This window comes from Mustelus asterias, chromosome 2, assembly GCF_964213995.1.
Source record: "Mustelus asterias chromosome 2, sMusAst1.hap1.1, whole genome shotgun sequence".
Classification (NCBI taxonomy): domain Eukaryota; kingdom Metazoa; phylum Chordata; class Chondrichthyes; order Carcharhiniformes; family Triakidae; genus Mustelus; species Mustelus asterias.
Window position 1 is genome coordinate 34,104,869 of NC_135802.1, and position 15,467 is coordinate 34,120,335.

At 43.6% G+C, this 15,467-nt stretch overlaps 1 protein-coding gene across 4 annotated transcripts in view; it reads left to right on the top strand.

Moving 5' to 3' along the window:
* The window catches only part of pard3aa (par-3 family cell polarity regulator alpha, a), an 847,887-nt gene that overhangs the window by 163,637 nt on the left and 668,783 nt on the right, over nucleotides 1-15,467 (top strand). For all 4 annotated transcript variants that reach the window (XM_078233098.1, XM_078233104.1, XM_078233102.1 and 1 more), the window contains exon 2: nucleotides 4,486-4,587. In XM_078233098.1, the coding sequence (XP_078089224.1) occupies nucleotides 4,486-4,587 (102 nt within the window). The remainder of the gene's footprint in view (nucleotides 1-4,485; nucleotides 4,588-15,467) is intronic.

Consider the following 15,467-nt stretch of genomic DNA (forward strand, 5'->3'; position numbering starts at 1 on the left):
GGTCTTTTTCCGGCTGGAGGCCTGTGACTAGTGGTGTTCCGCAGGGCTCTGTATTGGGACCTCTGCTGTTTGTGATTTATATAAACGATCTGGAAGAAGGTGTAACTGGGGTGATCAGTAAGTTTGCGGACGACACAAAATTGGCAGGACTTGCAGATAGTGAGGAGCATTGTCAGAAGCTACACAAGGATATAGATAGGCTGGAAATTTGGGCAAAGAAATGGCAGATGGAGTTCAATCCTGATAAATGCGAAGCGATGCATTTTGGTAGAAATAATGTAGGGAGGAGCTATACGATAAATGGCAGAACCATAACGGGTGTAGATACGCAGAGGGACTTGGGTGTGCAAGTCCACAGATCCTTGAAGGTGACGTCACAGGTGGAGAAGGTGGTGAAGAAGGCATATGGCATGCTTGCCTTTATAGGACGGGGCATAGAGTATAAAAGTTGGGGTCTGATGTTGCAGATGTATAGAACGTTGGTTAGGCCGCATTTGGAATACTGCGTCCAGTTCTGGTCACCACACTACCAGAAGGACGTGGAGGCTTTGGAGAGAGTACAGAGAAGGTTTACCAGGATGTTGCCTGGTATGGAGGGGCTTAGTTATGAGGAGAGATTGGGTAAACTGGGGTTGTTCTCCCTGGAAAGACGGAGGGTGAGGGGAGACTTAATAGAGGTGTATAAAATTATGAAAGGCATAGATAGGGTGAACGTTGGGAAGCTTTTCCCCAGGTCGGTGGTGACGTTCACGAGGGGTCATAGGTTCAAGGTGAAGGGGGGGAGGTTTAACACAGATATCAGAAGGACATATTTTACACAGAGGGTGGTGGGGGCCTGGAATGCGCTGCCAGGCAAGGTGGTGGAGGCGGACACACTGGGAACGTTTAAGACTTATCTAGATAGCCACATGAACGGAGTGGGAATGGAGGGATACAAAAGAATGGTCTAGTTTGGACCAAGGAGCGGCACGGGCTTGGAGGGCCGAAGGGCCTGTTCCTGTGCTGTATTGTTCTTTGTTTTGTTCTTTGACTGCGTTGTCATGTGTCGTGAAGGCCGCCTTGGAGAATGCTTACCCGAAGATCAGGGGCCGAATGCCCGTGACCGCTGAAGTGCTCCCCAACAGGAAGAGAACAGTCTTGCCTGGTGATTGTTGAGCGGTGTTCATTCATCTGTTGTCGTAGCGTCTGCATGGTTTCCCCAATGTACCATGCCTCGGGACATCCTTTCCTGCAGCGGATCAGGTAGACAACGTTGGCCGAGTTGCAAGAGTATGCACCGTGTACCTGGTGGATGGTATTCTCACGTGAGATGATGGTATCCGTGTCGATGATCCGGCACGTCTTGCAGAGGTTCCTGTGGCAGGGTTTTGTGGTGTCGTGGTCACTGTTCTCCTGAAGGCTGGGTAGTTTGCTGCGGACAATGGTCTGTTTGAGGTTGTGCGGTTGTTTGAAGGCAAGAAGTGGGGGTGTGGGGATGGCCTTGGCAAGATGTTCGTCTTCATCAATGACATGTTGAAGGCTCCGGAGGAGATGTCATAGCTTCTCCGCTCCGGGGAAGTACTGGATGACGAAGGGTACTCTGTCCGCCGTGTCCTGTGTTTGTCATCTTAGGAGGTCGGTGCGGTTTTTCGCTGTGGCGCGTCGGAACTGCCCAGCCTTCAGGAGAACAGTGACCACGACACCACACAACCCTGCCACAGCAACCTCTGCAAGACGTGCTGGATATCAACACGGATGCCATCATCTCACGTGAGAACACCATCCACCAGGTACACGGTACCTACTCTTGCAACTCGGCCAACGTTGTCTACCTGATACGCTGCAGGAAAGGATGTCCCGAGGCATGGTACATTGGGGAAACCATGCAGATGCTATGACAACAGATGAATGAACACCACTCGACAATCACCAGGCAAAGACTGTTCTCTTCCTGTTGGGGAGCACTTCAGCGGTCACGGGCATTCGGCCTCTGATCTTCGGGTAAGCGTTCTCCAAGGCGGCCTTCACGACGCACAACAACCCAGAGTCGTTGAGCAGAAACTGATAGCCAAGTTCCGCACACATGAGGACGGCCTCAACCAGGATCTTGGGTTCATATCACACTATCTGTAACCCCCACAACTTGCCTGGACTTGCAAAATCTCACTAGCTGTCCTGTCTGGAGACAATACACATCTCCTTAACCTGTGCTTAATGCTCTTTCCACTCACATTGTCTGTACCTTTAAGACTTGATTAGCTGTAAAGAATCGCATTCCAATCATTATTCTGTAAATTGAGTTTGTGTCTCTGTATGCCCTGTTTGTGAGCAGATCTCCCACCCACCTGACGAAGGGGCAGCGTCCGAAAGCTAGTGACGTTTGCTACCAAATAAACCTGTTGGACTTTAACCTGGTGTTGTGAGACTTCTTACTGTGTTTACCCCGGTCCAACGCCGGCATCTCCACATCAATTTAAAAGCCCTCTGCGAGTTAGGGGGACTGTTGATTTGTCGGGTATGAGCTTTTGAAGTGATTCATCTTATTTCTGCACTCTCACTCCGAATGCTAATCTCTGCACTCCAACCTTGGGATCCCCCAAATTCTGTAATGGGCAGAAATCCAGGAACAGAGATCAATGGCTTGTGTACATAATCTCTGTGTCATTGATCTCTATTTCACTTTCTGCTCAAACTTCAATGCAGCTGGGATGAAGGGTTACTTTATTTTGTTTCGGAATCTAGGATCTTTTGGTGGTGTTTGTGTTATTTGTATTTCCTTGTGGAGAATGCACATTGATGAGGGTTGGCATGTCGCAGAATCCCTACATCGCAGAAGAAGCCAGTCAGTCTATCGTGCCTGCACCGGTTGTCTGACAGAGTATCTTCGGGTGACACGGTGGTTATCACTGTTGCCTCACAGTGGCAGGGAACCGGGTTCAATTCCAACTTTGTCTGTGTGAAGTATGCATGTTCTCTCCATGTCTGCATGAGTTTCCTCCAGGTGATCCAGTTTCCTTCCCTTCCACAGCAAAGATGTTCTGGTTAGGTGCATTGGCCATGCTAAATTCTCCCTCCGCATGCCCAAACAGGTGGTGGAGTATGGTGACTGGGGGAGTTTCACAGTAACTTCATTGCAATGTTAGTGTAAGCCTACTTGTGACACTAAGCTTTACCCAGGCCCTCGCCCCCGCCCTAATCCTTCAACCCCACACATTTCCAATGGCTAATCCATCTAACCAACACACCTTGGGATAATAAAAGGCATTTTAGCATGGCCAGTTCACCGAACCTGCATATCTTGGACTGTGGAAGGAAACTGGAGCACCTGTAGGAAACCCACGCAGACACTGGGAGCAAGTGCAAACTCCACGCAGTCATCCAAGGCTGGAATTGGACCAGGGTCCCTGGAGCTGTGAGGCAGCCGTGCCAACCACTGTGCTGCCCAAATAATGTGAACCGAAAAGCAATTTATCCTCCCATTTAAAATATGTTATGTTGGAGGACCAACTTTTAATGTTTACCTGAAAGCAAGGAGATTTGATTTTAATACTCATCTAGTGGATGGCAACTCTGATACTTAACCTTGCGCTGGGGCTTTGGCTTAGATTGTGCAATCGATGTAATGATCCAGAAACAAAAATAGCACCAACTGAACCAAGTTCCCAGGCAAAGAAAGAACCTGAATTTATGCAGTACCACTCTTGCTAACTTCACCGTGAATTAACTTGTTTAGCATTTTTGTGGTAAACTTTACTTGATCTTTTCTGCTTTCAGTGCATGGAAAAGAATTTGTACACAGCATTTTATTTGCTAATGTGAACTCCTTGTTAATTTTTGACTATCATCATTCCATTAGTGCCATCATCTCGATAAGGAAAATATGCCTTTTATCTGTTTGAGTCATGCTGGTCTTTGCTAAGTATACTATCTTTGAATTTAAAAGATATACTCATAGAGTTGCGGTTGATCTCAAAATATACGTTGCGAACATTTTGTAGTTTTTGTTTTCCGTCAACTTGTAAGGTAAAGCTATTTGATCAAGTTGCCCTATTAGATTTCTTAATTTCTTGCTATCTTTTCAATCTTGTCATTTTTTAATTCTTTCATGGGATGTGAGGATCACTGCCTGGGCCAGCATTTATTGCCCATCATCCTTGAGAAGGTGTTGGTGGAACCAGCACCTTGAACCGCTGCAGTCCATGTGGTGTAGATACACCCACAGTGCTGTTTAGGTAGGGAGTTCCAGGATTTTGACCCAGTGACAATCAAGGAATAGTGATGCATTTCCGATTCAGGGTGGTGCGAGGATTGGTGGGGAACTGGTAGGTTGTGGTGTTGCCATGTGTCTGCTGCCCTTTTCCTTCTTGTTGGTCAAGGCTGCATGTTTGGAGGGCCTATCAAAGGAAGCCTGGCAAGTTCTGTGTTGCATACGAGTGAAAATTGTTTGCTGTTGGAGGTTTGCTCCAGTCAAATTCTGTGCCTAATATTTCTCCCTCTTTCCATTAGGATCCAGGTTACTGGGTACAGGTGCATCGTTTGGAACATAGTGATGGCGGCATCTTGGATCTTGATGACATCCTCTCTGATGTTGCTGACGATAAGGACCGAGTGAGTTCATTGCAAATACTCTTTGTAGTTCTTTCTCAGATTATTGAGAGAAATGTCAAAAGTTTTGGGCAGTGCTTCTAATGTGGAGAATGATTTTGTCTGTTACTGATGCTGCATTGACAGCACCACCTCTTGCAGGAGAAAGACTGCCAGTGTGGATGACTAATGTTGAAAAACTACCATGTTGGGGGAATAGCCCTTCAGTCATTGGAGATTCTCAACTCTTCGACCCGGAAGATCCCATGTCCCAGCACCTGGTCTGAGCTCAGCAGTCCATTTCATCTGGAGGAAGTGTCCTCTCTGTATTCCTTAGCTTTGTATTCTTATTGGGAGGGCATGCATGGTGAAGAGGAATTTAAGTTTGCTTGTGATTGTCCCTCTATTCTAACTGACACTTGCTACCGACACACACACCTGAGGAAGGGATCATAGAATCCCTACAGTGCAGAAGGAGACCATTCGGTCCATTGAGTCTGCACTGACTGTCCGACAGAGCATCCCACCTAGGTCCTATCCCCGTAACCCCACATACTTACCCCGCTAATCCTCCCAACTTGCATATCTTTGGACACTAAGGTGAAAATTAGCATGGCCAGTCCACCTATCCTGCACATCTTCGGACTTCTGCTGCATGTCTCTAGCTGCTGGTGTCAAAAAATTAGGAGTAAATGGGGAAAGAAAAGAAAAGATTTGAGCACAACAGAATGGTGAAGATAGAAACAGAAGATGCTCGATGCACTCAGCAGCTCAAGTTACATGTATGGAGAAAGGAGAATTGAGTTGAAGTTTGAGGTCCATGGCCTTTCACAGACCCCCCTGTTTATGACCAACTTCTTTAGAATTGAGGCATCTAGTGGGAGAAAAGAGACATTACACCTCCTTTCCAGGGTTTCTTTAATAGGTGTAACTAACTGGTTTATGCACAACTTCCTCATTCAACAAATTGGTGGTTTGTTGCCAGTAGCTAGAAGTACAATTGTACAATGTTCTGTACTGCCCAAATTTGGGCTCTCAAATCCTTTGCTTTCACTATGAAAAGTTTTGATTGTTGTTGGTGAAGTTGACATTGTATATTTTCCCTAGTGCTTATTGGTTGCTGTTTGCTCATTTTATGAATGTTTGTTTTGTTCTCGACACAGACCCATTGAAATCAAACCATTTGGTCACTCTCACTACTGTTAATGTTACTTTTGGTATCGTGTAGTTGTTCATATGTGAAATTTTCATGCAGCTAACTGCTCTGTCGATTAATATTTCTAACTTGGGACTTCTGTTAAATGTCTTGAGGTGTGCACAGGAAGAAATCTCTCAACACCAGGTTAACGTCCAACAGGTTTATTTGGAATCACGAGCTTTCAGAGCGCTGCTCTTTCAGGTGGAGTGATCATCACCGTCCACCTTCATCAGGTGGAGTCATTCCAACTGATGAAGGAGCAGCACTCCGAAAGCTCGTGATACCAAATAAACCTGTTGGACTTTAACCTGGTGTTGTGAGACTTCGTACTGTCCAACGCCGGCATCTCCACATCATGGTCTTGTGACATTTATAACACTCTATCTGCCTGACAAATACCTTGCATTGTAAAGTTAGATTTTGATTTGAGAGAAAACGTTTTGTGGTCTAAGATGAGAATGGGATCGAGGTGATTACAGGTCTATTATTGGAATGTTTATTCGCCATGAAAATCTGCAATCTAAGACTGGAATGTTGGGTGGGGATGTGTTTTTCTTGGAGTTCTCTCAGACATCACAGTAATTCCTGGTAAAAGCAAACTTCTATCACGGAAGAAAATGTTTGCTGCCTTATTGCTCCTTTTAACATCATTGTTGACTGTCCACTCCAGCCTCATCTCAGGTTCCTCCAAGTCTTCCTCCCTTTTATTCCTCATTCAGCCTCTGCACTGAATGATGACTCATCCTCAGTGAGTTCAATCTCTATGCCAGCTTTCTTTTCTAGCTGTCCTCTAGAGTCAGGGCTCACGCTCCGTAGAAAATTCCCAATTCATATTTTCAGCACCCCATTGACATTGTCAGCTTCTGTGGTGCCTCTGATTGTCATCATCAATGAGACTATCTAGAACCGGGGATGCGGTGGCCGAGTGATATTGTCACTGGACTGGTTATCTGGAGACCCAGGATAAGGTCTTTGGACCCGGGTTTGAATCCCGCCATGGCAGATGGTGATATTTAAATTCAAAAAAGAATTGGAATTAAAAGTCTAATGATGACCATGAAACCATTGTTGAACGTCATAACCCATCGGGTTCACTGATGACCTTTAGGGAAGGAAATCTGCCGTCCTTATATGGTCTGGCCTACATGTGACTCCAGATCCACAACAGTGCAGTTGACTCTCAAATGCCCTCTGAAATGGAGGGCGGTTAGGGATGGGCAATAGATGCTGATCCAGCTACACCCTCATCCCGTAAGGCCGGTGGGGGAATGTTTGCAGTGAGGTGCCACCTCCTGCACATTGTTTCCTAACTCTTGACCATTTAGCATTTGTCCTGTTAATTATGGCACATCTGAAGCTGTTCTGTTTGATCACTGCCTCACATCCCAACCCGGCAAAGCTGACTTTAATGAGATGAGACTGAAACACAGTAAACTGGGAAAATCTGCTCACGGGTAAAATAACTGAAAAACAGTGGAGGATGTGTCAAGAAGCATTTGATTCAATATAGAACCAGTTTATACCTTGAGAAGGAAAACTTCAGAGAGAAAAAAAGCCATGTACAACTAAAGAGATGAGGGACAGCATCAAACTAAAAAAAAGGGCTTACAAAAATGCCAAAAACAGCACGAAATGGGAAAGATGCAAAGAGCAACAAAGGTCCACAAAGCGGCTCGTAAGAGCTACTAAATGCTTGTTACTTTTGAAACAAGGCAAATGAGTTGCCGGCACAAATCATCGCGAATGAGTATGATTTAGTTGCTGTTATAGAGACATGGTTGCAGGCTGGTCACGACTGAGTTAAATATCAGACTATTCGGAAGGACAGACAGGAAGGTAATGGAGGTGGTGTAGCTCTGATATTTAAGGATGACATCAGGGTGATGGTGAGAGATGATATGGGTTCTATGGAGAAAAGGGTTGAATCCATCTGGGTGGAAATTAGAAATAGTAAGGAGAAAAAGTCACTGATAGATGCCGCCAAATAATAACATCAAGGTGGGGCGAGCAATACAAGAAGAAATAATTGATGCATGCAAAAATGGTACAGCAATTATCATGGGGGACTTGAATCTACATGTCAATTGTCAAACCAGGCTGGTCAAGGCATCCTTGAGGAGGAGTTCATAGAATGTATCCGTGATAGGTTCCATTACATACTGTTCAAGGAAACAATGAGGGAGCAAGCTATCCTAGATCTGGTCCTGTGTAAGGAGACTGGAATAATTAATGATCTCGCAGTTAGGGATCCCCTAAATGGTCAAGCCATCAGCTTGACCATTAATTGTAGCGTATACAGTTTTGCAGTGAATTGAACTCGCATGCCAATAGCAATGTTCAAACTTACAGAGCAACAGAAGTGCAAAGATGCATTGCATGACAGCAAAGCAATTAGCTTTTCAGCACGGATAGGACTTAAATTGTTTTTTTAAGTCAAAGTTGGCATAGGCAGGTTAGCACAAGAAAACTATGTAATCTGCTCCACCATTCAGTAGTTTCATCTAGATTTCAGAATAGTTTAGTTACCCCACCCCTTTCCGGTCCAACTTCATTCTTTGTGAAATCAATTCAATTCAAAGAAAGATTTCTGAGGTGAAAACCTTGACTTTGATGAAGAAGCAGATAAGTGCTGTGATGGGTCTTGAGGTAAACTCTGCATTAATTAAATTGGGCTGGATAGTTTTTCTTATTTGCAGCTAGCTATCTTTTGGTTTCATGGACACTGGCGATAACTTGGCCAGGTGATAATTGTACATTTGAGTCTTAAGTTGCGGGGACCAGTTATTTTCACCTGATGTCCAGGGGTTGCTGTATATTGATCTGATGTGCGAGCCTTTGTGATATTAGCCGAAAATACAGAAGACAATTTCAGTGTCTCACTGCATAAATACATTTGTTGTTTGCCAACTCAGCACAGACCAAGGATTGAATCTGGCATCTTTCTGGTTGCCTGGCTTACAATGAGTTGCAATTAATCATTGATGTGCATGCATCTGTATACCGTTTCACTGTTTGAGGACCTTTGATATTGTATTCAAAATGTTTGAGCCAAAAAGTTTTACTTGTCCCTATCATAGGTTTTATCGAACCTTGTTTAAAATTCTGAGCAAGAATTTAAAATTCTATTAAGTAATTAGTCTATTTTTGAACTGCAAAACATATAAATCCCAATTATAACCACTAATAGATCAATGTATGTAGGGCTGTAGTGGAGCCCTGATGAAGGGCCATCCAGACTCAAAACGTTGGTTCTATCCTCTCTCTACAGACGCTGTCAGACCTGCTGAGATTTTCCATTATTTTCTGTTTTTGTTCAGACTATAGTATTTTTTTGATTTGATTTATTATTGTCACATGTATTACTATACAGTGGAAGGTATTGTTTCTTGCACACTATGCAAAGCATTGGGAAGGAAAGGAGAGGGTGCAGAATGTAGTGTTACTGTCATAGCTCGGTTGTAGAGAAAGATCAGCTTAATATTAGGAAGGTCCATTCAAAGGTCTGATGGCAGCAAGAAAGAAGCTGTTCTTGAGTCAGTTGGTACGTGATCTCAAACTTTTGTATATTTTTCCTGATGGAAGAAGATGGAAGAGAGCATGTCCAGGGTGCATGGGGTCCTTAATTATGCTGGCTGCTTTTCCGAGCACGAAGTGTAGACGGAGTCAATGGATGGGAGGCTGGTTTGAGTGATGGACTTGGCTTCATTCACGACCATTTGTAGTTTCTTGCGGTCTTGGACAGAGCAGGACCCATACCAAGCTGTGATGCATCCAGAAATAATGCTTTCTATGGTGCATCTATAGAAGTAAGATGTGTTTATCACACTTTGCCATTTAGATATTATTAGAAATTCTAAATCCAATAGTGAGTTCACTAAAATAATGACAATTTCAAGTCATTTTTGAGTGCAATTTGTAATTACATTGATTTTCAGCAGTATGTTGTATCTTTGATCGTTGATTTTCTGTAGTGGCTGGGTGACTGAGTGAATCCTTTTCTACATATGGAAACAATAATAATTTGCCATTTTTATTCATGACAAAATTGGGGAAATCAATATTTCCCTTTCTACTTTTGATCAAAGATTTGGATAATTAACATTGTTTTGAAGAGGAAGAAAGTTGAAGTGTGAGTCTACAATTATTCACCCATTATTGTCCATTGGATTTTTCTTTAAAAAATGACAGAATATCGTGGTCTTAAACCAACGATCACAGAGCTTTTGCCAGAAAATAAGAAACAGCCGAGAAACATTTCAAGCAACTGAGAGAACTACTTGATATCTTGAAAGAAATTTGGTGCCCTGCAGGGTCCAGTATTTTTAGTTAGATTATTTTCAAAAGTTAAGTTCTGTAAACTCTGCTGAAATATCAAGAGCCTTATTTAATTAGAAACTTTTAATTCAGACCGTTACAAAGCAACAAGCAGTTTGAGTTACCATGAAATGAAATTGTTTCTCCACACGGTTGTTTTCTGAAGTCTTAAGTATCCTTAAGTATCCATAAATTGCACACTTTGTTTTTTCTTATTTCACCCTCCTGACAATTGCTGTGGCTACCAGAAGAGAGTTGAGAGGTTTTGCTCCCTCAGAGTTAGAACTCCGAGTTGAACAAAGATTCAGGGTGAGGAATTCAGAGATTTGGTACAGGTGGGGATTCACTGTTGCTTTTTATACCCCTTTTCAGCCTCCAGTAGGTGGTGAGTGTTCTTTTGTCCCCAAGCTGGGAGACTTGCAATTATTTTAGTTGTATGAATTAATAACTAATTCACTTATCAAATAAATCAAGTTAGATCCCCATGGTAGGGATTGTGGTCTGTCTGAATCTGTGGAATGCATCGCAGTCCTGGAGACAATATCTGCGGCAAGTGTCTGCAGCTTGAGCTACCTTGGCTGAGTTGCTGAGCTGGAGGAGAACATCAGGGAAGGGGAGAATTACCTGGATACTTTGTTCCAAGAGACAGTTGCGCCCCTTTGCCAAGGTAAATCATCAAAGTCATTCAATGGTCAGCAATAGGAGGGTGTGACTGCAAGTGAATGGGGATTCAATAGGGAGTGCTGGAGGATCCTCGGCCCTTGATTTGAACCAGCTGGTACAAGGTGTTTGCTACTTGTGTGGATGAGAAGTACTCTAGCATGGATGAGCAAATGGACCGTGGCACTATGGTGTAGATACCATTGAGTGGAAGAAGTGAAAAAGAACGTGTAAGTGACAGGTGACAGTAAAGACATGATGTCGGATGTTGTTCTCCATTGCTGCAACTAGGAGCTCTGAAAGTTGTGTTGGCGGGGGGGGGGGGGGGGGGGGGGGTTCGGGCTGGCATGAACATGATGGGCTGAATGGCCACATTCATCAGGGATGTGTTCGGCACAACTTGTGGGCCGAAGGGCCTGTTTGTGCTGTAGTTTTTCTATTTTTCTATTCTGTTCTGTAATCTTTCTCTGGTTCTATATGGTAAAAGCAGCAGAGTGGGACAGGAAGGGACAGAGTTTAACAGCAATTGTGTATCAGTGAATAATATCCATGTAGGGAATAGTCATGAAAAAGTGTGAGATTGTTGAGTGGAGTTATCCATCCCTAATTGTCTTTGAATCGAGTGAGTTGCTCTGCCATTTCAGAGGCAGCTTAGAGACAACCAAATGTTGTGGGTCTGGGAGTCACATGTAGGCAAATTTCCTTCTTTAAAAGACATTAGTGAACCAGATGATGGTTTCATGGTCACGGTCACCGAGACAAGTTTTCAGTTCCCAGTTTTGTTGATTTGAATTTAAATTCCACCAGCTGGTATGGTGAGACTTAAACCTGAGTCCTAGAGCATTAACCTAGATCTTTGGACATTGCCGCTTTGCCACTGCCTCCCGCAGAAGAAAGGCAATCTGATAATTGTTGGGGAACTTGGGGCGGCACAGTGGTTAGCACTGTGCCCTACAGCGCCAGAGACCCAGGCTCAATTCCAGCCTTGGGTGACTGTCTATGTGGAGTTTGCACGTTCTTCCCGTCTCTGCATGGGTTTACTCTGGGTGCTCCGGTTTCCGCCCACAGTCCAAAGATGTGCGGGTTAGGAGGATTAGGAGGGTAAATATGTGGGGTTATGGGGATGGGATCTGGGTGGGATTGTTGTTGGTGCATGCTCAATGGGCAAAATGGCCTCCTTCTGCACTGCAGATTCTATGATTAACTTAAATCTTCATATTGACTCAACCAATCAAATTGGCAAGGGTAGTCTAGAAGGTGAGGTAGTAAATGTTTTCCCTACAGTTTCCTGGAGCATTATGTTTTGGAACCAACGAGGAATCAAAATACCTTAGACCTTGTATTTTGCCGCGCAGGGTTCATTCGTAATCATCGTAAAAGATCCATATTTCTTCTCATAATTCTACATTAAGTATGACGATGATGTCCTGCAATACTAAGTGAGAATCTTTAACAAATCCACTTGATAGGTAGGAGGGAAGTACTGGCTATGGTTGATTAGCAAAGCAGACTCAAGGTATGGCCATAAGTAAACAGTGGGTAACGTTTAAAAAAGAATTTCAAGTGTCCAAAAAATTCTGATCAGCAAAAAAACTCCAACAAAGATTCATCCATGACTTGCACAGGAAGTTAAGAACAGTAAGGGCGGCACGGTAGCACAGTGGTTAGCACTGCTGCTTCACAGCGTCAAGCACCTGGGTTCAATTCCTGGCTTGGGTCACTGTTTGTATGGAGTTTGCACATTCTCCTCGTGTCTGCGTGGGTTTCCTCCAGGTGCTCCGGTTTCCTCCCACAGTCCAAAGGTGTGCGGGTTAGGTTGATTGGCCATGCTAAAATTGCCCCTTAGTGTCCTGAGATGCGTAGGTTAGAGGGATTAACGGGTAAATATGTAGGGATATGGGGGTAGGGTCTGGGTGGGATGGTGGTCGGTGCAGACTCGATGAGCCAAATGGCCTGTTTCTGCACTGTCGGGTTTCTATGATTCTGGTATTGGATTCAAGTAAGTGTCTTGTAACATGACAAAGAGTAGTAGTAAGTCTGCAATTTGGAGTGTTTTGGAAACCAACAAAGGGTATTCAAAAAATTGTTGTTAAGGGATAAAATAGAATATGAAAGCAAACTAGTTAGGAATATAAAGCAGATTGCAAGAACATTTACAACCATAGAAAAAGGAAAATATATAAAAAAGGAAAAGTAAACATTGATCCCTGAGAAGCAGAGACAGGAGAAATTATTCTGGGGAATGAGGAAATGGCAGAGACATTGAACAAATATTTTGTCTGTCTTCCCAATAGATGACATGTTGCATAGCAGAAATGGAGGATAGTGTAGATGGAAAAAGACTGAGGTAATTAATGCCAACAAATAAAATTTAAAAAAAAAATTCTATCACAAGATGTGGACATTGTTGGCCAGGCTAGTATATATTACTCATCCTGAATAGTCCTCGAGGAAGTGGTGGTGAGCCTTGAATCGCTACAGCCCATTTGGTGTAACACGACCCCCCCACCCCTCTCCCCAACAACCAGTAACGCCCACATTCTGTGAGCAAATTTAAAAAAATAATGATGACCATGACAAGAAGCAATTAGGAAAATTTAGTGACTTTTAAGGGGCATCTTGACCAATATACGAATAGGATGGGAATAGAATAGAGGGATATGGCCCCCGAAAGGGTAGGGGATTTTAGTTCAGTCAGGCAGCATGGTCGGTGCAGGCTTGGAGGGCCAAATAGCCTGTTCCTGTGCAGTAACTTTCTTCATTCTTTGTTCTTGAGGCAAATGGCATATTGGCTTTAATTGCAAGTGGATTGGAGGACAATAATAAGTGTTGCTACAAATGTATAGGGCATTGGTGAGATCACACCTGGAATATTGTGTGTAGCTTTGTCCTCCATATTTAAGGAAACAGAAACTTGCATCTTGGAGGCGGTGTGGCGAAGATTCACAAGATTGGTCCTTGGAATAAGAGGGTTGTTCCATGATGAGAAGCTGAGTAAAGTGGGCTGATACTGTGTGGAGTTTAGAAGAGTTGAGAGGTGATCTCATTGAGCGATAGAAGGTTCTGACAGGGCTTGGCAGGGTAGACACTGAGAGGTTGTTTCGTCTACATGGGAATCTAGAACACTCAGACAAAGGATAAAGGAAGGGCTGATCATTTATGATTGAGATGAGGAGAAATTCCTTCATTCAAGAGGGTTTTGAATCTTTGGAATCCTCTACCCCAGAGGATGGGGATGCTCCAGCATTGAATCCGTTTAACGTTAGGATAGATTTTTGGTGTCTCGTGGAATCCGGATGTATGGGAAATGGGATTGTAGGTGGTCTTCCTCTGCAGTGCACATTGGATCTGTTGGGAATGAGGTTGGATCAGTCTGATTCAGAATGGCTTGCGCTGATCTTTTTCAAGGTGTGGTTTATACCAAATGATGAAGGCAGTGGGACCCTATCTATTCAAAACTGTATGTGCTTTTGCAGAATTGTTGCCTTCCAACAAAGCAATTTTAACTCCTTGAAATTTTTTGAACAATTTTAAGAGAGGGTTGCCTCGAGTCAGTGCCCAGAGTCAGGAGCCAGTGAAGAGCTGCTTGACAGATGATGTAGCACCAACAGTTTTTCTGGGGGAAGGGATGATTTGAAGACTGAGGAGAAGGCAAGTTTTAATCCCTCCCCGCACCCCCCACCCCAACCCCAATTTATTTATTTTACAGTCAGTAAATTAACATGGGGAATAAGTAAATCCCCTCTGATTGTGATGTGGCTCAACAGAGCCTTTCACAGTAAAGATGATAATAAATGACAACACACTGTCCTAGTTACCAGGCTAAATAAGTTTTCTGAACAATGTTTTGCTTAAAGCTAGATTGTCTCAACCTTCAGGAAGCTTTGGCCCCAGTCTGTCTCTCTCAGCAGATCTTCCAGGACTGGCCTCCAGAGTGTGTGGTTTTGCCTTTCATTCCCAGCTGGACTCCCCTTTCAATCATCTGCTTCAGTTGCGTTGATGAAGGGAGGTGGGTGGACGATGTAGTCATCACCCTATATTTTTTGCAGTTTCACTGAGCTTTGTACGCAGGCTGCCAGTACTGCAGTTGTTGGCATGCGAGCTGCTTCAGCTGTGTGGTCGCTCTCGATTCTCCATACACAATGATGTGGGGAGCCAGTGCCATTGTCATTCCCCAGTTTGCTCTTTTGTTTTGTCGTAATCAACCTTAGACAGTGCTTGTAAATGGAAATGATTAAGTGATGTCTAATTACAGTATTTAGACTGCAGAGGTGGAACCTATGAAATATTGAAGAAGCCTGTCATTGTGTCGAAATAGCATGTCCTTTGTGATTTTCGGAATCAATCAGACTGCCCCATCTGAAAAGGAACGCCTCGTAACTGCCTTGCTCGTGTTCCATGGAGCTTACAATTTCAGGATCAGGCTGTCCTTGAAACTAAAAAGAGCATTAGTTTAAAAGGATTCTCCAGGAGTAACTTAATTTACACATGACCAAACTTCACTCTAGTGAGCTGTTAATAAGCTTATGAAACATTCATAAATTTGCTTTGGCATTGCTTGGTAACATGGCATGTCAGAGGATAAAGCCGTTGGCTATAAATCATCTTTTGTTCTCTTCTATCTACTCTGTCTAAACTTCTCATGTTTTTGAATAACCCAATCAGATCTCTCAAACTTTCTTTCTTTTAAGGAAAACAGCTCCAATTACTCCAATCTATCGCTCATCCCTGG